The sequence below is a fragment of the Strongylocentrotus purpuratus genome, unplaced genomic scaffold (genome assembly GCF_000002235.5).
Source record: "Strongylocentrotus purpuratus isolate Spur 01 unplaced genomic scaffold, Spur_5.0 spur5_scaffold_20, whole genome shotgun sequence".
Taxonomy (NCBI): domain Eukaryota; kingdom Metazoa; phylum Echinodermata; class Echinoidea; order Camarodonta; family Strongylocentrotidae; genus Strongylocentrotus; species Strongylocentrotus purpuratus.
The window spans coordinates 11279662-11305362 of NW_022145606.1; the positions used below are offsets into that span (position 1 = coordinate 11279662).

The 25701-nt window shown below is 36.9% G+C and overlaps 1 protein-coding gene across 1 annotated transcript; it reads right to left on the reverse strand.

The window, feature by feature from the left end:
- Positions 1-214: 214 nt before the first annotated feature.
- Positions 215-15881, reverse strand: LOC105445556. The gene is made up of 10 exons (XM_030993652.1): positions 10728-15881; positions 10056-10268; positions 8757-8800; positions 7778-7934; positions 7051-7243; positions 6235-6297; positions 4520-4579; positions 3844-3903; positions 2930-2977; positions 215-306 (listed from the first exon to the last, which is right to left on the reverse strand). The coding sequence occupies exons 1-10, from the start codon at positions 15879-15881 to the stop codon at positions 215-217; spliced, it is 6084 nt and encodes a 2027-aa protein (XP_030849512.1).
- Between the last annotated feature and the right edge of the window lie 9820 nt (positions 15882-25701).

A 25701-nucleotide genomic window follows, 5' to 3' on the forward strand; every position in this document is an offset into this window, starting at 1 on the left:
AAGCAATATATGTTTATTTTCCAAATTACAATGTTTCCCTAACATGATAACTACTAGTTGCTTTATTTTCTTTTCTTGGTCGTAAATATCTAAGAAAATGTGAAATCACCCCCCCCCCGTCTGTCTGTACTTCAATTACGATAGTGTTGTTCATTAAATGCATTTACTATGAATCTATCTGACGACATAAAATGATCAGGTATGTACTAGAAGTTTAGAGTACTCCTAGAGGCACGGCAATGTGTTCAACATGCTCACCTTTCAAAAAGTCAGCAACACCTTCCTCCACATTAGGATGTCCCTCTTCTGAATGGACGAAAAAACAGGAGTTCCCCCAAAGCGAAATATATTCGATTACTTAGAGAAAACAATCTGCCCACAATTAAAATTCACTATTTTTGTTTCCTTCATTTAAAAAAAATCTATTTCATATTTTTGTCCAAATTAGTACAAAGCAAACGGTATTTTAATTCGAAACACATGAATTGGGCGATTTTTGTTGTTTGGTTTGTTCGTTTGACCTGACTGCAACGAAAGCCTGAAAGTGCTTGTAAACAAGCAGTCAGGGAACCGACAGCTACGGAGGGCGTGGTAATGAGAAAAAATGCTTTTTACCCCCTGCATATACACAGATTTTTCTTACGAGTTCTTACGGATCGCCAACACGTAGTCAATCGCAAGCATCCGTAAATAACTCGCTGGTATCCGTAAATAACTCCTCATAACTTGCAACAACTCGCAGACATTCTAAGGATCCGTGAAAGGAGAGCCAATTTGATTGACATGTCAAAAATCTGTTTACGATTGTCCACGGATTTATTTTTCTGTAAATAGCTCTTATAATCCGTAAGTATCGTAAACCGCTCGCAACAAAACGTAATCATCCGTAAACTTTTCGCAAGAATCCGTAAATGACTCGTAACCATTTTTTAACGATTTGTTACGGTTAGCTTACGATTCGTTTACGGATTATTTATGGATTATTATGAGTGCGTACGTGTTGTTTACGATTTCATTCGGGTCGTGTTACGATGGCTTTACGGATTGTTACGGGTTATTACGAGCACTTTACGTTTAGTTACGAGTGATTCACGAATAGATACGTATACTTTATGTATTCTTACGAATTGTTTACGATTTGGGGAAAGGTATAAAAGCTGCAAATTCGAACACTTCTTTTTCAGTTGTAATTTTTTAGCTTAAAATCATAAGTACTCGTAAATAATCGTAACTAACTCTTAACTAATCGTAACAAAACGTAAGCAGGTTGTAACTAACACTTTAGTTGCTCGTAGATATCCGTGACAACTCGTAACAAATCCTGGAATTTTGACGTAAATACATCGTAATAACTCGTAATAATCCGTAATAAACCGTAAAATGCTCGCAGTAACTCGTAACAACTCTTAAATCGGTCGTAAAATTGGCCAAATCGTAAGGATCCGTGAAAGATCCGTGAATTTGTGCGATCCGTAAGGACTTAGAATAATCCGTGTATGTGAAAGTGGTATAAAGGGGGTATAACCAAAAGGCACTAGCACAACTACTATTCTCCTCGACCTGCCAGTTACGAAAACACTGCTTTACCACTGAGCCATCGCACCTCCTTTTTATCGGATCTGTTCATTTTAAATGATTTTTTAGTGGCTGGAATGAAATAATGTCATTTATGAATGTTTTAGAAGCTTAACGGGCAAGTATAAAATCATATGGATTAGAACAACTGGTAGACTTATAGATCAGTATTATTATTATAATATTATGTTATGAGGGGGGGGGGGCGCTTGTCCTCACCTCTTAGCCTCTCCCGGTATTCATCAAGCAGTAGTAGTTTATTTTGCTCTGAAATAAATGAAGGAGGGATAGTATAAATAAACACACATATTGTAAAAGAGGGTTCGTTTTCAAAAATAGAATTCACATTCCGACCTTATTTTACATTATTCCATATATTAAATATTTTGATCATTAACTTGTGAAAAGATGTATACAACCAACAATTTTAAAAGGATTCCACAGTTTGGTTTGGGAGGAATGTAGGAAATACAAAGGTTTATAAAAAAAAAAATCAAGTTCCGGTTCCGAAAATGGACTTCAAGGAATTGTAAATCCGATAGCAAAACATGCTCATTTACATATTATTGGCATGCCCGGCGACTATTCCAAAGTAAAACCAACATGAGGGAAGCAAAATAAAATGTAAAAAGAAGGGATAGAATGAATTGATTGATTGATTGATTTTTATTCGACAAGCTTCCAATATACAACAATATACAATAATAACAGATCAAAAATAAGTCAGCTTGAACAGGATAACCCACGAAAGCTCGAGAGCTTATTTCCAGTGGGGTCCCTTACAGACATGTATACAATTAATAAATTAAAATAGTAATATTTACAGACAGATAAGAAAATTAAAAGAACTACTTATTAAAGATAATAATAACAACATTAAACTGATGATAGAAATGATATCAAAAAGAACTAAAAAGTAAAAAAAGTATTTTTTTGTTATTGTATATATCAACTTGTGAGAATTGTTTTCTCCTTCTACCTTCTGTGTCTCCTCATTTTTGTATTTTTTATTTTTTGGGTAGGAGGGGGGGGGGCAGTATAAGTATATTTTCATAATTTATATTTTCACATCCACATATTCATTTCAAGTGCTTTTGAAGATTTTTTTTGATTTTGTTTAAGCTCCAATTATGATTTACAACATAATTGTAATTTGTATCATTTACATGTCGATACGGACAGATTTTCGTTAACATCTAGTTATATTCATCTCCCATTTTACCTCTAAATGAACGCACATATGCTCGTGACATTTCACAACAAAGAAAAAAGAAGAAACAAACAGAAGAAAACAAATTATAAAAGGAAAAGGTAGTTTAAGAATCATCCAGGACTAAGATTGAAAGTTTCTTACCTCTATCTTTTGCCCATTTGGCCATTTTCTTGTCTCTTTGTGCTTCTCCTACGGATAAACAAACACAAAACGTAAGTCAAAGAACCAAACGTACACAAAGTTTTTCATGAGAGTAATACTATTTACAGCAACTATGATAGTAATAATACTAATGAAATAGTAATTTAAGTAGTAGTAGTACTAGTAGTAGTAGAAGTAGTGGTAATGACGATAATGATTGTATTAGTACCACCGCTAATGCTAACAACAACAGTTATAATGATAAAACTTATAGTCACACAAAATATATACTAATAGCAATAATAATGATACCCTACTAAAGCAAGAATTCAGAAAATCATCTGTATCGATAGACAAAAACAAAACTTTTTTTTTCTTTTCCTCACCCTCCATCATGCGCAAGAAATCAGCTGGTTTGAATCCCGGATGAGGTTCACCTGTTCCTTCATCAAAATAATGTAAACAAATCACACACAAGTTTAAATATGTGGAGTGGTGTAGATAAATAAAACACAACAAACATTAAGATGTAGTAAGGATTTGTTTCTTCTTCATTATCCTATGAAACCAATGCGTCGTGAAGGATTAAACGCTCACACATATATATGGTCAGTTGTTTTCAGAAGTTAGACACCATTCGAGTGTTTACACAATAGTAGGTGTTGTCAGTCGTCGGAATTGAACTTCACTTTTCACGGTCATGGGGATGGTCATCAAAATATCAAATTTCCCTCACCCTCGATATACTATGCAATACAGGTTTCTCCTGCAAAGCAATTTTATGTAGTGAAGAGACTACCTTGTATACAGAACACAGAACATGAAAAGGAATAAACAAACAAATTAATTAATAAATTAATTAAAAAAGAGATATCAAGAGTGTCTTTACAGGTTCTGTCTTTTATTTTTCTTACCTGTCGACATCATGGCAAACAAATCCCTGATAGCTGGATCCCCGGTTGTAGGATCAAACTCTATTTGTGTGCGCAAATTTAGACGAGTAGAGAGGGAAGGGGGGAGAGGGGAAGAGAAAAAAAAACAAGAGAGTTCATAACTACCAATTATTCCAACGCCTCAACATATATGTATATTGTTAGACATATAGATCATGTAACTGAATATGATTGACTTGTTAAAATTTAGAACCTGTACGATGTATAAACCGATACCCATATCACGCGAAAAACAAGATGGATGGACAGCTTTTGAAGGAAACACACACGCACACCCGCTTATCGATCCACATCAGAATGCATCATCAAAATTGCGCTCAACATTAAGATTTATTTCAAATTGACTATTTGTAATTTAAGCCTTCTCAATATCACCATCTAAAATATATCAAAGTATTTTTTTTCGGAACTGATAATCATGATTTTCAGTTCAAAAGTTTCAAAGAAAGTTAGTCATATATAAATATCAATTGATTTCCCCTTTCTTTCTTATTTAAGTAATCATAATGATATTAATCCATTGAATTTATATAATAACAAATTCTACGGAGGTGAAATTGTTGTGCAAAAGAAAACACTGGCAATCACCGATGTATCTTCCTTAATTTTCCTTTTGATATACAACTGACATTCTCACCTTTTGTCATCTCACTAAGCACGTTCTTAAGTTCTAGATCACTGTTTGTTGCATCGGAGTCTATTAAGAATGCATATGCAGAAAGAGAGGAAAAAGAAAGAAATACAGATGATACAATTTACGATTTAGATTTGTTTGTTCTGACAGAACCCCGGATAATCCAATACAATGAGTGATTTCAAGTTAGGTGTTAGTGTTAGTGTTTAGAGCAGTCAAGAGCTCTTAAATCGAGCTAAAAATCTGCTGATGAAATTAAAAGCCCGATACCGATACCAATATCGATAGCTTAACACTACCGTGGCACTTTAACATCGCCACACAGACTTGATTTCAGAACGATGATTTTAAGATAGTTTTATACAAAAGAATGTATGAATCACATAATAAAGGACCTGTTTCACATATTTTTATTTGATCGTCAGACAATAAATTAGCGTCATTCGTGCATTGACTCTTGTCCGGGTATAACACTAACACCGACCTCGAAATCAACATTTGCTTAAACCCTAGGGGTTAGTGTTAGTGAATAGAACATTTTTTACGTAAAATATTAACACCAGCCAGAAAGGTCGGTTCAGCAGACGACAATTATGCAAAATCGATAACACTAGCTACCGGAAGTTGATGATATTCAGAGGTCAAAGCCTTAACACCAGCTAATTTTCATTTCGGTGTGGTGTTAGCGTTAATAAACACTAACATCAGCCCTAAACACCCAACTTGAAATCACTCAATGTAGCATAAGAAATTGTTGATTTTGTCTACTCTCAATTTACCACACTTTATGGCCATGAACACTTTATAACCATAAGGAAAAAGGTTGTGGCCACCAGAACTTGGGGTCATGGCTTTGAGCTTGATTTCCAGCTTGTACCCTCTCCACAATGTGTATGACAGACATTTCTCCTCCATCTAAAAGGCAAATCCAACTTTTGTAACAAGTTCATTTGTATGGAAGCGGAAAAATAAGGGAAACAGAATGGTGAAAGTTTTAAATAAATCTCACCAATATCAGAGAGTTATGAATGTTTAGAATATGAGATCACTAACTCTACGTACATTTCAAATTGGCAATTTGATCAGTGGAATGTGACGTGGAAATGACAACTCTGTCGTTTATCGTGTACTACAAAATCATTAATTTATTTTTTCTTCTTTAAAGTGCCTTATCACTTGGGGAACCTCTCAAACGCATAGAAAATCATATAAAGGTCCTCTAAAGAAAAAAAGACCCTCTTGAGTCGTACATTTGGACAAAATGGAATTTTCAGTTTATTATATAATGTGTGTTGATTGATGGAATAAGTTGTCCGGCACTACGTCACAGTGACATTACTGATTTAGCCAATTTGTAGTTCCCATACGATTAGTGATTACATCTGTAATACAAATGAATAACTCAATTTTTGTCCGATTTCGTCCAAACTTTCACTAGTCTACTTTTCTGACTCAAAATTCAGGTTAAGGGCAGCAATGTTATAATAAAAATTACAGCAATATAATTCTTTCTCCTCAAACAAGCAGGCCTATTTTGATTACCTCGTGCATCAACTTTCCAAAGCTTAACACACGGCATGATAAGTGACCCAACAGCGTATCGAAATAGCCTTTGAGTTGAATTATTGTAAGTCTTTGTCATCGTAGTTGGGAAATTTCCTGGACACTAATATATGACAGATATGTAAAAAGTTCAAAATTTCATTCAACTTTCCCACCTGAAGTATCAGAGCATTCATCTTCGAAGTCCAGCTGAGCATCAATGGCCTCTGCGACGTACTCTAAAAAGAGAGAATAATGGCTCAAGACATAAATAATTATTTTGCAACTGTTGAACCCTTCCCTAAACAAGTGAACCACATTGATTTACAGTGAGACACAATTTCAGGACAATAGAATTAATATAGATCACCCAACGTTCAGTGTGTTATTGAAAGCGTGGGGAAAAAATTGCGTAAGTAAAATTGTTGTTGATCTTTAATTTTAATTAATGCTTTTGATCAATGATCTTCAAATCCCTGAAGGGAAACTTATCCATAGTTGTCATTATAAAACATATATCAATGTATATATCTATCAATCTGTTTTTCCGAAGTTGTTTCTGACTGATAAAGGAATGAATATTCCCAGTATTCTGAAAAGGTGCATTCCTTCTACATGCTTTAGGAATAATAAAAAGGTTCATTATACCACCTCAAAGGTTTAATTCAGACTTAACGATGAACGCACGACAAACATATGGTGCATTTTTAAGGACCGGGTATCGTCCTCCCTCTCCCCCTTTTCTATCTTATTATGTTTTTGAATAAAAATTCGTTGGTTATAGGCCTACACATACGAGGAAAATGTCACATTTCTTGGTAAATGTAAACTGTTACTGTAGCCATAAAAGGGCAATATTGTATGAAGTGGGTTTGCTGCGATTGGCAATATGGTCCGTACCGTGGAGACCTGGCTTTGGACAACAAGTCTGAATTCGATTAATTATCGTTATGTGATATACAGTATTCATCTTTTTAGTTGACATAACTCACTATCAACCATTTCAATTTCGTTAGGGTGATATTCCAGGATAGACCGATAGGTAGATAATGCTTCATCGAATAATGAAAGTCCTAGGAGGGCCTTCCCCTTATGAACACGAGCTTTTGCATTCTCAGGCTCAACCATGAGAAGTTGATCACAGTCTGCTATTGCTTCCTTGAATTTCCCTAGCTTGTTGTATGCCTGAGAACAAAGAGAGATAAAATAAAACTCGACAAAGTTGACTATTAATGAATATATTTTTAAACCCATGGTGAACTACACAGCACTTTTATTTGTAATGAAACGTCTCAAACTTTAGGGTCAAGGTATTTTCCTCCACATTCATTAAAAGCCTTTCGTTACGTTTATCGTGCTGCTAATCATGTACTTAGGCTGATATGTGTAGGTGTAGACTTTGACAGCTAAAGACAATATATATTTATAGATTTGTTTGCCTTAGTTTTAACTCAAGTTTTAATCTCGTGACTGTTGATGTTTGCTTTTATGAACATTAAACGTCCCTGGACATCAACTATATGGTTGCTAGACGTTGTGCTTATTGTCAACAAATGCATATCATGTGGGTTCATTTTAATCACGTTCCAAAGTTTGGCGGTTATTTGCCAAGGGGGCAATTCATTCTGTACTGAACACAAATTGCACGGCGTTTTGGTGTTGCATTCTATACATGTACAAGCATCGACATAGAGTTTTGACAGTCGTTTAAATCTTTACCTGTGCTCTGTTGGTATATAGGCACCCAAGTTTGTCTGTATGCTCTAGTCCACTGGTGTAATACTTTATGGCTGATGCGAAGTTTCCTGCCTTGTAAGCCTCGTTTCCTATCCTTTTACACTCTACGGCCAGCTCCTCATCCTCCTCCCCCATTCGCCTGGTATCATCAGACATGGAATCACCTTGTGAAATATGAAACACTAATTCATAATAATATTCATAAATGATAATAATAATAATAGTAATAACTATAAAATATGATAATAATGATAATATCAATAATTTTAATAATAATAATAGAAATAATACTAATAATACTAATATAAGATTTGTAAGTCACTGAAACTAATTATATGCACATGCTAAAGGCGCATTTGTGAAACTTAAACAATAAACAAAAAAGATATCACATGAATTAAAACATCTGCATCATAAACAAAAGAAAACAAGTAAGATAGTAACATACACAAATGAAAAAACAATTAATTATACTAACTACTATAGTTGATAAGGTGTTCATCGGTACAGTAATGTAGATATTAGCTGTAAAAACTCACATTTCCCTGGTAATACCTATTTTTTTCAAATTATCGACAATGCTTTGGGGGATCCAATCTGCATCACTGATGTAATGAACAGCACCAAAAAAAAAAGGATGGAGAGAGTTGTATGTGTGTCAAATTATGTCCATTAAGTAGACTGAAGACTAATCCCCACCCTTCCCCCTATGGCTGAGTCCAAGCTACACCATTGAACCAGCGTATAATGTTTGTAGTAAAAGATAATTTGAATGAAGTGTGTCAAATATAATCTTCTTTAATCAAGAGAGATATTTTGACGAACCATTCACGATTTCCAAAGAATTTAGTGTAAAAATGTAAGAATTTCGGACGACGGATATCGAGCCCTACAGTATGGGATCCTCCTACCATAATGGCTCATGGCAATCTCATCTTTATCAATATCTAAATGAACGTACCGTGCAGTCCTTGTAATCCTTCTGGATGATCCATAGCAGACGATCTAGATTTTAAAGACAAAGATTATGCACAATCATATCTGAATCAGTTTCGATGAATTCAGGATCTTGAGTTCGATTGGAAATAAATATAATGCTAGTCCCTTTTGGATAAATGAGGATGGGACTAATCGGTATAGAGAGTTTGGAAACAAAAGGTCCCTTCGAAATGTTTGCCTTAAGGGCATCGTTTAACAATGTTAAATCCCAGATACATGGCCCTACGCGTTATCAGTGTCTGTGTTGTGTTGTATTATTGAAGGCCTCAACAAAAATGCGCTTCAAGATGATCATAAAGTGCCTCAAGAAAGTAAATATCTTTGTGCGACCGGTTTTACCAAACTTATTTCCCCCAATAGACTGCAGTGTTATAAAAACCGTTGGGAAAACGGCTTTTGAAATTTCGATTTCCAATATAAATATATCGACAATTAGACAGGCGATCCGATTGTAAAAGTCATGGGATTCCTGTTTAACCTAAAGGTTTGTAATTTTGATTGCAGCATGAGCTAAATCTAGGATTTTGTTTGGGAATTTGAGGCAAAGATACCCAATCCCTTTAAATGATTTCGATTGTCCAGCTGTTATAATAACCCGGGAAGTGTAAATATAGCTGAGGCGGGTAGGAAATATGTTAGTAGTGTGAGAAACTTGATTGTATGTCGGAAACAATGATGAATTAAAGAAAGGCAATTATCACTCGCTAAATAAACAAGAAATTTTTTAATTACCTCAACGTAAGTAGCACTTGGAAATCTTCCTGAGCATACTGAATTGGGCTGGCACCATCTTGGTCTCGTATATTCAGATTGGCACCATGTTCAATCAAATAGATAACCAGGGCTCTCTCTGGTGGAACATTGTACTGTAATGCAAAAAGTGATTCTATGTCAAAGTAAAACTTCACTGTAGGCCGACTCGCTTTAGTCGCTTTCTAAATCAATTCATCAATTTAAACTTGTCAAATATGGCAGTAACAAAATACTGAAGACATAAAAATGCAACACCTGATATCTTGAATTTTCTTTTTATTTGTTACAAGATTCTTTAATACCCTACTAAAGCTACTTTCCTCTTATACTGTTTACCTCATACGAAAACCATGATGCTGAGATGAATTGATATAAAACTACGATATCATTCGTGGAATTAAAATGAAAATTATATTTTACACATTAGTATTGGGTAGATAACAATGGTTTTGTCATGCATAGGAGATAAATAAATACAAAAAATAATAACAATATCATTACCGCGTACCTTCCGAAGGGTATCTGTAACCTCCACTTGTTTTTGTTTTGTGTTACATAAGATGATGGCTTCGTGGAGACAAGTCCGACCAGTGGATGATGTGATGTTTAGATCGGCCCCGTGCATAGTTAATGTCTCAACAACAGAGGTACAACCTGCTCGAGTAGCCAAGTGCATGGCTGTCAATCCTTCCTTGTCGGTACGATTAACCAGCGAAACATCCTTTAAAGGAAATTGAAAAAATATAAATTCACATCATTAGATCGCAACTTCTTTCGAAAATCTAATTGAAAGTGGGAACATAACGAACCACGTATATCGTAGTCCAAGCATGATTGTTATGGGGCATACATACAATATGATCGTTTTACATATTATTCCATCGACTACAGATATTAGACAAAAAAGATCAATTCTAGTTGAACAATAAAAAGAATAATCCTGTAAAAAATATATATTTGTATACGTTAACATATCAATGGTGTTTAATGTGGTGTTCCGTTTGAAAATGTAACAATCATGAAGGCATCATACTTCTGTCTAAATTTGAACAAATTGATGATTTTTGTGTTTTATTAACGGAGACATATGTAGGGGTTATAACAATTTTCGATCAGTATTTGTCACTGCTGAATAGAGCTGAACATAGATACATTAATACAGTATATGATTGGAAATTACCTCATGAAAGAATATCTGTCCATGCGCACTCTCTGCCGTGCTATGTCCCACATGACGAAGAAGGCAGTCAGCAACACGATAGTGTCCCTTCTCACATGCTAGATGCAAAGCAGTTGAACCTGCTTTAGTTTCCTGCTTGATATCTGCGTCCTGGGTCAGCAAGTACTCTGTAACATCACAGTAACCGCTCTTTGCAGCAATGTGCAAGGCACTTTCTCCTTTATTATCTGAGGCATTTACTTGACCTCCGTTATTGATCAGAAATTGTGTCAGTGGAAGATGACCTATCGATGCAGCAAAATACAGGGCAGCCTGACCATTGTTATCACGTGCAGCTACGACTGCTCCTTTGTCGACGAGGTGCTTCGTGAGATCTTCAAGACGTGCAAGAACAGCGAAATGCAAGGGGGTCGTACCTCCGTTGTCTCCAGTATTAAGGTCGGCTCCCTGACCTATCAGGTATTTCGTGACATCAGTGTGACAATTTGCAATTGCGTAAAGCAAGGGGTTGTGGCCATTGTTGCTTGTGAGATTTACCTTGGCTCCGTGTGTGACCAGGTTCTTTATGATGGCAATGTGACCGTTTTGTGCAGCTACGTGCAGGACTGTTGACCCATCATTAATCGTTCCATTCACTTCGGCCCCATGGTTGATTAAGTACTCAGCAATATCACAGTGGCCAAACTGTACAGCAGCATGTAGAGCAGTGCCTCCTCTGTATATGGACTTATTTACCTCTGCCCCGTTGCTGAGGAGGTACTTTGCAATGTCAAGGTGACCCAAACTTGCGGCATAATGCAGTGCCGTTCCTCCTGACGTGTTAACTCTATCTAAATCTGCCCCGTGCTTGATTAAACACCGTGTACAGTCAAGATCCCCCTTCTGGACGGCTAACTGTAATGCTGTCACCGTGCTGCTGTCACGGCAGTTTACTTTAGCTCCATGCTCTAGAAGATATTGAACTACATTTATGTGACTATTCTGCGCGGCATAATGCAAGGGGGTAGCACCATTAAATGCTTCTCCATTTATATCTGCCCCGCGGTCGATGAGGCACGTAATGCAGTCAATGTAACCTCTTTTGGCAGCTGAGTGTAAAGCAGTTGAGCCAGTATTGTTAATCTTATTGACATCCGCTCCGTGATCAAGTAGATACCGTGTGATAGTCGTGTACCCGCTTTGTACTGAAACATCTAACGCCGTTGTTCCGTTTTCACCCTCCATATCTACCGGAGCTCCATGATTGAGAAGACATTTCGTAACGTCAAGATGCCCACCAATCACAGCAACATGTAGAAGAGGAACGGCGCTTTTTTCTATCCTTGCTCCACGGCTGAAAAGTAATTCAGTCAAGCCAAGGTTTCCAAATCGTGTCGCGGAATGCAACGGTGTTGCGCCATTTACGTCCGTATTATTAACATCCGCTCCGTTAGCTATTAGGTATTGCGATAGGTCGTAGTGTCCCATCGTCAGAGCGCTATCTAGAGCAGTTATGCCATGAATGTCTCTCCTATTGATGTCGCTTCCATGGCTGATCAAGAACTGTGTGGTTTCAAGCCGGCCATTCTGTGAAGCAATGTGCAAAGCGGTTGTTCCGTCAGGTTTCGCTATGTCCACATTTATCCCAAGGTCAATCAGACTTGTTAGTAGGTCACGATTGCCGTTACTTGCAGCTGCATGAAAAGCCGTTATTCCTAAACTAAATTCATTGATATTAACACCAGTTCGGCCAAGAAATTCTCCAAAGAGTGTGAAATCCTGCGAGAGCGTGGCGTCATCGTAATCCACCGCCTCATTATCTACTTGTTTTGAGGAATCATCATCAAGCTTAGCGATCTGAAGAGCAGTTGCTTCGTCATTTTCGCCCTCAATCACGACTGCTCCGTGGCTGATGAGAAGTCGCGTAGCACCAACTTGCCCATTACACGCAGCATAGCTCAAGGGAGTTAGCCCGTCATTATCACAGCTATTCACTCCGGCCTTGGTATTGATCAAGTATTGGACGACGTGATGATTACCGTTGCGGGCAGCATTGTGTAAGGCAGTTGCTCCAGACCTATCACAGCAATTCACGTTGGCCTCCTCATCAACCAAATATTGTATGACCTCCAAGTGCCCATTTCGCGCAGCGAAGTGCAATGGCGTTTTTTCGTCATTGCCTGTAGCATTCACTTCCGCGCCTTGACCGATCAAATATCTTGTAATATCTAGATGGCCTTCCTTTGCAGAAATATGTAACGATAAATTTCCATCTACGGATGCTTCGTTAACGTCAGCCCCGCAATCAACCAATAGTTTAATGCTATCGAAATTACCAGTCATAACAGCGATGTGAAGAGCAGATGTCATTTTTTCATCTTTACTCATTTTACCTTTGTGACTTTCCAGACACTGCTTGACATCATGGTGCCCATTCTCTACTGCAAGTTGTAATGCTGTTTCTCCGTGGCTATTTTTCTTATTTACTTCAGCATGGTGGCTGATCAGGTACTGTGCAACTTGTCGATGGCCATTTTTGCAAGCAGAATGCAGAGGAGTAGATCCTTTGTTGTCACATTTATTGACTTCAGCTCCTTGACTGATAAGATACTGTGCGACGAAAAATTGCCCCTCTCCAGCAGCTAAGAGAAGAGGAGTGGCTTCCTCGATGTTTTCTTTGTCCACTTCTGCTCCGTGACTGACTAGACACTGCGTGATATCAATGTGCCCTGCTGTTGCTGCAAAATGTAAGGCACTTTCTCCAGAATCTGTTTGTTTATCGACTTGACCTCCTTGACCGATCAGGTATTCCAATACCTGGATGTGCCCATTCTTTGCAGCATCGTGCAAAGAATTTATATTATTATCATCTCCTGCGTGCACCTTAGCTCCGTGACTAATCAAGGACTTGGCAATATCAAGATGACCATTACGGACAGAATAATGTAAGGCAGTTGCTCCATGATTGTCTCCATTGGTAACGGTAGCCCCTTTACTGAGGAGATAATGTGTTGAAGCTACGTTACCATTTTTTGCTGCAAGATGTAAGGGCGTTGCTCCCTTCTCGTCACCAATATTCATATCAACCCCGATGGTAACAAGATATGTTGAAATATCAACGTGGCCATTCTCTGCAGAGATGTGCAAGGCAGATTGTCCATTGCTTGATGTTGTGTTTCCTTCCATATTTTCATCAATCAGGCATCTTGTGGTATCGAAGTGACCATTCTTGGCAGCTACATACAACGCAGTCCACCCTTCTCGATTTTTTTTAGTAACGTCAGCACCTTTACTAATCAAGTATTGTGTTGCACGAATGTCGTTGTTCTTGGCAGCACAGTGCAAGGGGGTGGTCCCATCTTTATCATACTTGTTTATATCGGCGTCATTCTCCAACAAGTAATTTACAACATCTGAATATCCGTTTTGCAAAGCCAGCAATAAAGCAGTTGCTCCATCATGTGATGTTCTGTTTACATCAGCTCTGTAGCTCAAGAGAGATTTGATGACGGAAAGGTGACCTGTTTGCGCAGCTACATGTAGAGCCGTCAATCCATCTTTCGTTGGTTGGTTCACTTCAGCTCCTTCTTTGAGCAAGTAATTGGTGACGTCCATGTCACCGTTCTGTGCAGCAGCATGCAATGCAGTTGCTTTAGACAAGTCACCCCCATTAACCCTCGCTCCATGTTCTTTGAGGTACTTGGTGATGTTCAGGTACCCGTTTCTAGCAGCAAAATGAAATGCAGTGACTCCGTTCACCTCAGCCGCATTCACATCAGCTCCACTGTCAATCAAATACCTAGTAATTCCAAAGTGGCCATTCCTTGCAGCGAAGTGCAGGACACTTGCTCCATCATTACAAACGCCACTCACTTCACTACCATGACTGATAAGGCATTTTGTTATCTCAGAGTGACCATTCTGCACCGCGAAATGTAAGGGTGTTGTACCATTTTGGGAACAGTGGTCCACTTTGGCTCCTTTTTCGATCAAATACTGCGTGACATCAAGGCATCCCGCATACACTGCGAAATGTAATGGGGTAAAACCAGCTTTGCTTTGCTTGTCTATGTCCGCTCCTTCACTGATAATGTTTTGTGTGACAAGAATATCAGCATAGTATGCAGCAACGTGTAATGGGGTTATTCCATAATTATCCTCTCTATTTACCTCAGCTCCTTTACTTATGAGGTATTTGGTAAGGTCATTCTTTCTATTCTCTGCTGCAAGATGCAAGGGACTTGTTCCTTCTATGTCAACCTTATCAACGTCAGCCCCATGGCTAATCATGCATTGCGTGACAGCAACATGACCATTGTTTGCAGGAAAGTGGAGTGGAGTTGCACCGCTATTACAAGGCACGTTTAGTTTAGCTCCATTTATTGTCAGGTTATTGTGGATGCTGATAAGACCACGTTCAGCAGCTACATGTAAGGGAGTCTTTCCATCTGTCATTCCCTTATTGACGTCTGCCCAATGACGGATCAAGCTGTCTGTAAGTTCTAGGTGGCCCTCACACACCGCAATGTGCAACGCTGTCGCACCATCAAGAGTCTGTTTATCAACATGGCCTCCGTGGCTGAGCAGGCAATTTGTAATATCTAGGTGACCTTTCTGTGCAGCAATGTGCAAAGCAGTACATCCGTTCTCATCTCCTTGATCAGTAGAAGCAACTTCGTCGAGCAGGTATTTGATTTCTTGAAGGTCATCTTTGATAGTAGCAAAATGTAAAGCAGTCAGTCCATCTACAGTACACATATTTGCATTGGCTTCATGACATGCAAGGTACCGCATGATATCATGGTGGCTACCAAGTACAGCCAGATGGAAAGGAGTGACCCCTAGATTAGTCGATGCGTTAACCTGAGCCCCTAAGTCGATGAGATGTGATGTCAGGGCGGAATGACCCTCCTGCACAGCTATATGTAAAGCAGTGAATCCTTCCTGGCTCTTCTCATTCAAATCGAAACCTCTGTCTAGCTCGTGGTTGATAGCGTCCTGGTTGCTTGTAAATGCGGCTTCGTGCAGGGTTCTGCATTTTTCACTCTTGTCATCGACACTGGGCAAGCTATACTTGTAAATTTCCTCGGCATATCCCTTGCAAATTTCTCGAAACGTTGTTCGATACCTTATTCTTCGATTCCCAAACAACTCGGAAGAGCTGTACATCTTCATTTTGAAAAATGATTGATGAGGCTTCTATTTTCAAGAGCTCAGAATATGTCAGATTGTCAAGGATAAGGTCCGGAATTATTAAGAGCTATGAGAAGTCGAAATTACACTGTCAGGAAAGCCATCCAGCCTGTGTGACTATAGGCTGGGTACATGTCTAAAGAACGCCGTCATCAATCCAGGGAATTATCGCAAAGTTACGTGAAGATACTGCAGATCATTCGAGCTTACGTAGCCTTCTTCTCACTCGATGAAGGGTATTTTGTATTTTGTAGGTAAGTCTTGTCCATTCCGATTTACGCCTTTAGAGGAAAGATAACCTGAAAAGTGATAACAGCTGGGGAGAAGGACACAAAGATGAAGGAGAAAAGAAGCAGGGGAGGGGGGAAAGAAACAACACCTATTGTAATATCGCTAGTTTCTAGACAGTCTTTTTAGTATAAAAATGTTAAACGTTGAAAAGTTTGGGAAAAACCTCATACTTATTTGTATAAGTTATCGCGAATATTGAAAATATTATTGTCCTCGTCCAGGCTACTGAAATTTAAACCAAATTCTAATTTTAAGGGCAGGGTATTCTACTGACACTAGACTAGTTCGGATTGACGTATACTGCTATCTGCTGCTAACAATGTCCCGATGTGTCGACAGCCATGCCCAACGATGCATCACCAAGTGCCAGGTGCGCGCGCGATGTTGCTTGATAACAGGAACCGGAAATCGCTCTATGTACGCCTTCCCCGAAAGATGCGTAATTGAAAATCCATTACAGCCGTGGAAGCGATTTAGGTAAAATACCCGCCTCTAAATGGAAGTTTGAGTTCCGGTTATAATGAGCGTTTATTTGTGAGCTACCTTAATATATTTTTGTCACTTCGGAAAGCTAGGAGAAATGTCCCCGGATTGTCCTTCAAATGCCCTTATGTTCGAGATGGTAAAAAAAAAAAGGTAAAATGTATTTAGTTATATCCGAAGAAGGTCAGAATATAACATCTTCGCAAATAAACTGTTTCGAGCCAGATTGCTCCAGGAGCACTACCTCTAGCGCCATCTCAGGTCCATTGTAGCAGTATGATCCTGTCACTCCCTGGGCTGTTTCTCCCACTGAACTCTTAACTTCAAAGTTTAGATTTCGGGGGGAGCAGTATTCAAAAGTTCACCATGACCTAGCACTGTGCGGGTTCATCGGTTCAGTCTCGCCTTGAATGAAGTCTTGTGAAGTTTCACGGCTGCATCCCATAATTATTAATATGAAATGTGAGCTGCATTACCCAGAGTTAATAGATAACTTATCATTAGATCACACACTGATAATAGCAATTGAACCCTGTATCTTGTACTCTTTTGATGGTGTTTGCGAAATATGTGAACTTCAGAATATTATGCGAAGACATTATACCAAAAACAAAATATTCATGTAGGCATATTATATAGATATATATAAATACAAATGTTGTTTCTCCATAAAGTTTGACATTTCTTTTTAATTACCTCTTTTCAACAAATCCCTGTGACGGCACGGTATATCTCCTTGATGAGTTTTATACGAAATGTATCCATCAAGAATAAAACATATCATCATAATCATTCCATGAAAAGAGGTAAGAAACTTTATTCCAACTTAATCGGAAACAAAGTATACTGAAACATGGGGTAAAACAATATTGATTCATAAGGTTTGACAGATAGAAGGGAGAGAAAAACGACAAGAACTCGTTCGCACCCCAAAACACACACCTGTCACACGTTCATCAAATTTAATTTTTCTTTTCTTTTTCTTTTCTTTTTCTCTTCTTTGTCTGCGAAGAGGTGGATAAAATAAAATATTTTTTATATGGCTAATCATAAGATATGAGAAGGAGAAACTTTCCATCTTTGATTATTATTTTTCAGAGCCAAAGCAATGTTAGGTACGTAATACATCTTTGTTTTCTAATTATATTTCTCCACAATTTTCATTGGACGGTTCTCACTTGAGAAAAACAGGGGAATGTAACCTCTTCCCTTACCCCTCCCCCCCCCCTCCCTGCCCTTCACCGCTGATCACCCTTGAATCACCACCTCTTGTGCATCTCTTGTGTTAAGATACGCGGTCTGAAAATCAAGATAACAAAATGCACGGATAAACGATTTGTTGACACTGTTTTTAAATATCTTGTAGAGTATTTGTCGAGTGATAAGCCCGCAGGCAGTGATGTGGAATCGTTCTGTGAATATTTCAGGTATGATTTTTTTTTTTTACCTTGTTCATTTAGGGCTGACTTAACCAATTCCAGTACAATAGCTCATGGCTTTAAAAGGTAATTAAATATGGCCCATCAGGGGGAGAGGAGGATAGAGCGAGAGAGAGAGAGAGAGAGAGATAGAGAGAGAGAGAGAGAGAGAAAGTTGGGGTACGTAGAGGGGTTGACAGAGATATGTTTATCAACATATTTTATTACTTGAAGCAGGTTTGATAATGATGCATGAAAATTAAATTTGAAATTTATTACGTCCTCTCAGGTATGTAATCAATTTTGGGAATTTGAATATAAGATTTTTCTTTAAAAAGCAGGCACTTCCTTCGATATAGTCCAGAATCTGCCCGGTCCTTTATAATCCCATACACACTTGATGCAAGCCGTCGAAGATGGTGTTATCACCAGACTCATAATTATGCTCACCAGCCAAGCCTGAGGACCGTACGCGCATATTTTTTTTACACAACTGTTTAGCCATTTTCGCGAAAAAAACTCCAAGAAGTGCTCTGGTAAAAGAGTCTAACAGCCTTTTCACACACAGCTAAAATTCATCGTATCTAGAGATGATTAGAATCATCGTAAAGTTTTAAACATGTTTATAGACAAAATTTCCCAGTGTGAACATCGTTTATACGATGTTGGGATAGATACGAAGTCACGATCCATACGCCCCTAAAAGCAGGCTGCAGATACGAAGTTCGTATCTAGTGAGCTTGACATTTTGTGTGTGAAAGGTTATTCGTGTTTAAACGTGTTTCAGACGTGTTTAAACTGAATGGAGCGTGCGCTTTGATTGATGTGACATGACCTTCAATGCGCAATGGCACTACTGCGCATTTTACGAGCAGTAGTTAATCACGAAACGATTAACGATCGCACCGAAATTTCTGTGTGTGAAAGGCTCGTGATTAGTTTAAACACGTTCGAAACACGTTTATACTAGTCATGTTTATAGAATTTTAGCTGTGTGTGAAAAGGCTGTAAGTCGTCAGCGCACTATATGTGCAAGCACGTACACCCAGGGAAGGGAAGATGATAGAAAGGAGAAAACAAGGATATAGTGGAGAGGATATGGAGAAGGACTAACACAAGGAAATACATAAGGAAAGAGAAGAGGATAAGCCAAAGGAAGAACTTATAAATATATAATTGAAGAGCTAAGAGGATCATAGATCTAGACTAAGGAAAAACAGGGAAATACAAAGAAGGAGAAAGGGAATCTATCAGATTAAAACAAAGAAATAGATGACGAAGGAGAAAAGGATAGATTGAAGGAGAAACAAAGAAATACATAAAACAAAAGAGCAGAGGTTAGAATAAAGGAGAACAAAAGAAATACATAACGAAGGAGAACTGGGGGGTAGATAAATTGAAGGAATTAAAACAAATAATTATAACGAAGGTGAAAAAGGACAGATTGAAGGGGAAAAAAGATATACATGACAAAAGAGAAGAGGATAGATTGAAGGAGAACACAAAAATACATAATGAAAGAGAAGAGAGGATAGATTTAACCCGAAACAAATAACGAATGTACACATGCATGTACAGCACCCATATCCAACAAAACTGCTAAGGGTAATGCTAGACTCTGTCTCTAGTCGTTTGAACAGTATATTTGACTGAAGTGGCTAAACAATTGTGTAAAAAAAATATGCGCGGACCGTACATACAAAAACCTCACTTTAATGGCTCTTTGTTGCAATTTCAACGGAGAGCCATTAAACTATGGACCGCCCACCATCATGCTTACGCCGCGCCGATTGGTGGGTGAAGTGTCAATCTCTTGAGACCGAAGAGAAACGCATTTGTAATGCACTTTCATCGGTCGTGAGAAGTTAGTCTTTTTGCAAGTATTTATTGTTTATGGAATTATAATTATTTTTCTTTAATCTATACAAACTAAAAATATATGGATTAATTGCAGCCAATATCATTGTTATGTATCAAGTATCTATTTGTGCAATTTGTATGTCTGTATGAAATAAAGAACGATGAGGTCTATGCTGCTGTTATTCTGTAAAATATAAAATAGCTAGCATGAAAGTAGACCGTGAGTTACAACAGTGTTTTTATCCGGCGTTTGCCTTTTTCTGTCCTTTTGATAGTCGTTGTTTGAATAGAAGCCACCTGACCGTTTTGACGAAAAATTGTATTTTGTAAATAATATTTAAAGAAAACGCAATCGTGTATTTACAATAATACAATGAACTAAATAAAACAAATTGAAGAAAATGGAAAAAAGACCCTGCAAACATTCAAGATTGATATGGGAATGGGTGTGCGTGATTTTTTTTTCTTTCCAAGCGAGTTATGATGCACACCATTTTCCCTTTTGAGATAAATTATCAGAAATACATGTAGATTGGAAAAAGAGTACTTTTCCACATATTTAGTCTGAGATTTAAACCACATAAACGTGATTATAAATGCAAAGAGTTCTAAATTTGGAAGAAAAAGATAGATGAATGCAGCATATTCATGTATTCGGGGGTAAACGTGCGGAGGAAATATAAGTGTAGGCCTACAGTGGCTGAATATCATAAGTGTTTGCAAGAAATAAAAAGAGAACATCCTGGATGGGTTTTAGATTTTTGGAAACAGTTGCAAAAATGTATTATTAGATTATCGTATACAACTAACTTCATTTATTAGGAGGAAATGTGTAATTAGCTTTAATTCATTTACTCTGTCCAGACGATATTTGAAGTGTGTGGGGGGGAAGGGTGAATATTACCTGCAGAGTAAAAAAAAAGAATGTTCGAATAGATTAATATGATTCTAAATTCATTACACGTGCATGACGTGTGTACAAAAAAAATGTAGAATAAATCTATTTATATCCCAAGAAGGTCAGAATATAATTGCTTCGCAATCAACGGTTAAAAGCCAGATTTGTCCAGGAGCACTACCTCTAGCGCCATCTCAGGTCCGTTTTAGCAGTAAAGTCCTGTCACTCCCTGGGCTGTTTCTCTCACTGCACTCTAAAATACGAAGTTTAGCGTGCAGTTCACTCTTAACTACAAAGAGTTCAGTGGGATACGCACTATTCAACAGCTGACCTTGAGATGGCAGTGTGCAAGCTCAGTTAAGCATCGCCTTACATGGAGTCTTGTGATGTTTCGAAGCTGCATCCCATAATAATTGTTATTATGCATAACCCATTGTTAATAGATAACTTATTATAAGTTAATACAGTGATGATATCAATTGAACCCTGTACCTTGTACTTTGTTAATGGTGTTTGCAAAATATGTTTACTCCAGAATATTATGGGAAGGTAAAGTACTTTTTAAGCGATAAGCTCGCACGCAATGATATAGAATCGTTTTTGGAATATGCCAGGTCTAAAGGTTTTTTCTTCTACATTTGGAAATTACTTAACGAATTTCACTACAATAGGTCATGGCTTAAAAAGGGAGAATAAATCTGGCCCTTCAGGAAAATGCGATAGAATAAAGGAGTAATTAATTTTCTGTATGGATAATTGTAATATAATACTCAACATACAGTGATTATATATATATATATATATATATATATATATATATATATATTGAATGAGGCAAATTAACAGAACATGGTTGCAACTCCGAGTTTCACGATTTTTGAGCGATCATCAGGCAATGGTAGCATTCTTAAAAGTACATGATTACTCTACAATCTTGGTGCAAAAACGTTCAAAATAAGACTTAACTAATACAATACAATAAGATTTACTCATGGCTATTGTAATTGCTCAGGTACTGCGATGGAATTTTAAACATGTAGGTTATGGGAGGGGGTATCGCAAAATAGTCTCCACCAAGGTGCTAGTACATAAATATTGAATTATTTATTTAAGTATAGTCTCTTTTGAAGTTGCAGAGGTGGATTTTGTTTTCTTGGAGATGAGTTATGGTCTTTTGTTCAGAAGGTTTGTTTATCGGCGTTGATGATGGAAAGCTTCTCGGTTAGGCACAGGTTGCATTGCTTTGTTTCGCTGGAGTACGCTTGAGCCTTGCTGGAGATCGACCAATCGATGGTGAATGGGATACTTTGCTGTTTGAGTTGCCATGTATATATACACTGTTGCTCATAACGGTGGAATATTTTTTTTTATCTCAATTTATGGAATTATTTTAAAAATAATTTAAAAATACTAGATCTAGATAATAGTATACAGTCTCAGATTTTATTGAATAATAATTTGCCAATATGTGTTTTGCGTGACTGCTAAAGCATGTATATTATGCTACTATGTTTATTAACTAGGGGACCTATGCCCTTAAGTCATAAATGACAGTAATGAGGATTAATGCCTCACAAAAGGGCACTAATATAGCACATCGACACGGTGTTGATCCTGGGGCCTCACAGTTACGAGGCCATTGCTTTGTCACTGAACCATGACTGTACGCAGCGGGGGCTATGGTAGGGGGCAGTTTCCATAAATAAAAAAAAAAAACAGAAAATGCAATAAATTTTCAATAATTTATTGCATTATACCCCGGTCCCCAACATAAAAAAATCTTCTGTGTGCCCATGCCTTGAGCCATAATGCATGGCCGTCCAGAGGATTTTTTTATGTTGGGGACCGGGGTAGAATGCAATAAATTATTGAATATTTATTGCATTTTCTTTTCTTTTTTAAATTTATGGAAACTGCCCCCTACCCTAGCCCCCGCTGCGTACAGTCATGGTTCAGTGACAAAGCAATGACCTCGTAACTGTGAGGCCCCAGGATCAACACCGTGTCGATGTGCTATATCAGAGCCCTTTTGTGAGGCATTAATCCTCATTACTGTCTTTTATGACTTAAGGGCATAGGTCCCCTAGTTGATAAACATAGTAGCATAATATACATGCTTTAGCAGTCACGCAAAACACATATTGGCAAATTATTACTCAATAAAATCTGAGACTGTATACTATTATCTAGATCTAGTATTTTTAAATTATTTTTAAAATAATTCCATAAATTGGGATAAAAAAAAATATTCCACCGTTATGAGCAACAGTGTATATATATATATATATATATATATACAGTGCTTCCCAGAAAAAACGAAACCGAGAATTATCGATGTTTTTATCATAACTTAGTCACATTAATAATGAATAAATGACATATATTTGGAAAGCTTAGTTCCCCTTCTTTCATTTGATGCAACTCATATGATGCATGTTTCACGCATGAATGATTAAAATCAATTTGAAGAGAGGAAACCAAAAAATCATTTGGCGGACGGTATCTGAATTTCAAAAAAAAAAATCTAGATATTTCTAGAAAGTTGAGTTTCTGCCCTTTTTTTATGACAACTCAATCAGGAAAAATGAGCAAGGAATGACAAAGTTATGTTTGTTTTAAGTAGTGCTTGCATTTCCCTAATTTTATCTAACGAATTCGTTTTCACTGGCTGCATGCCGTAGCAACAACCAGAGTTGGCAAAAGTTTCGTCGATAATCAGCCATGCATGAGGTCTTTCGTCTACGGCTGATTGTCAACGAAACGGAGTTAAGTCTTTTGTTAATTCAGTTTCTTGCTACGGCAGTCAGCCAGAGAGAACGCATTCGTTTAATAAAATTTGGAAATGCAAGCATCACTTTAAACAAACAGAAATGGGTTATTCTGGTTCATTTATCCTGATTGAGGTTTCATGTGAAAAAACAGAAAATGAACTTTCTAGAAATGTGAATTTTCTTCGAATTTGAGATACCGCCCGCCAAATGACTTGTTGGTTTCCTTCCTTCAAATTGCTTTCAATCACTTATGCGTGAATATGCATCATATGAGATTCATCAAATGAAAGATAAGAATCTAAGCTTTAAAAATGTGTGTCATTTATTAATTATAATTAAGTTATGATAAAACATCAATAATTCTCGGTTTCGTTTTTATCTTGGTCGCACTGTATGCGACACTTATAAAGAAATGGCCACTATAATAAGACAACTTAAGTTGTACTATGATTAGCAGATGCATTGGATGAGCAAAAATCCTTGATAAAGTTGATATTAGAGTTATTTCCATGATTTATGTTGGCTGTAATATAAATCTATTAAAAGAGCACATGAATTAGGATGCTGTATATAGTTCAAGTTCAGTTTATTTAATTCCAATAAAATATACAAAATAGAATAAAATCATGACAGAATAAGAGTATAAGTCGATCAAGAATACAAAATAAGGTAAAATGATAAAACTATAAAGTGATACACCAGATAACAACATAAGATAGAGCATTATTGGAATTGGGTGGTCATAAAAAACCATGTGGATTTGTCGAGACGACCATCCTTGATGAAGGTAAAATACGTTTTATTGAACATTAAATATAATATAGAAAATTCAAAAGATAATAAAGTACTATAAAGGAATAAAGAATTATGAAAATATGACACAATTTATTTTAAAAATACATATTACCGCACAAACCCACCACAGGACAATACAAGGCAATAAAATCAACGATTCGAAATTTCAAACACTTGTGATTAAGTACGATTTGAGTTTTCTTTTAAAGGTATTCATTGAATTAAGTGATTTTATTTCTACTGGCAGATTATTCCAGATAAAAGGAGCATGATGTCTAAAAGAGAATAGTGAGTAATGTTTATTAACAGTCCATAGATAATATTTATTTCTGCTTCTTGTATTACGGTCATGAAAAGTTGTATTAGAAGTGAGCATTGATGATAATGATTTATGGAGCATATTCTGCTTATGTTTAAAAAGTAATATTGAACAGAAGTAAGAGTTGATTTGAAACACAGTGAGAACATTAAATTTAACAAATAATTTTTTAGTATGGGCTTGTCTCCAAGAAAATGAACATATACGAAGAGCTCTTTTCTGTAATAAATACAATGGTTGTAATTTTGGTGAATATGTCTTTACCCACACTACATTACAATAAGATAAATAAGGCAAGACTAAGGTATTATACAAAGTAATAAGAATACGTTGAGGGAAGGAATTGCTAAATTTGCGGATGACACCAACATTTTTGGATACTTTGTTTGTTACATCTGTTAAATGGTTATTCCATGTAAGTTTTTCATCAATCAAGACGCCTAAGAATTTTGTGTGACTTACACGCTTTATAACTTGATTATTCATTTGTATATCCAATAATTATATGTTATTTTTTTTAGTACTTTTAACATAGAAATATAAATAATTTGATTTGTCCATATTAAAGGATAATTTGTTATAATAAAACCATTCAGATACCTTCTGCAATTCAAAGTTGAGAATATTATTCAAAGATTGTAAAAAATAATGAGAAACTAAAATGTTGGTGTCATCCGCAAAGAGTACAAATCTCAACTTATTTGAACAGTTTGGAAGATCATTAACAAATATTAAGACTAAAAGTGGCCCAAGTATAGATCCCTGGGGCACACCGCATATAAAATTTAAATGCTCGGATAAAACATTATTGTAAGAAACATATTGCACACGGTTAGATAAGTAGTTTTGAAACCAAAGTAGAGGAAGACCCCTTATTCCATAAAATTGTAGTTTATGTAATAGTATGGTATAGTCGATGCAATCAAACGCCTTACTTAAGTCTAAAATATTCCAACAGTATGTAGTT

Excerpts from the sequence above, each read along its gene's own strand:
- LOC105445556 (XM_030993652.1), bottom strand. The coding sequence starts at position 15,881 with ATGAAGATGTACAGCTCTTCCGAGTTGTTTGGGAATCGAAGAATAAGG. Across the intron at positions 8,801-10,055 it reads TTACAGATACCCTTCGGAAG|ATCGTCTGCTATGGATCATC; the intron begins GTACGCGGTAAT and ends TTTAAAATCTAG. Across the intron at positions 7,935-8,756 it reads AGGATTACAAGGACTGCACG|GCGAATGGGGGAGGAGGATG; the intron begins GTACGTTCATTT and ends TGATGATACCAG.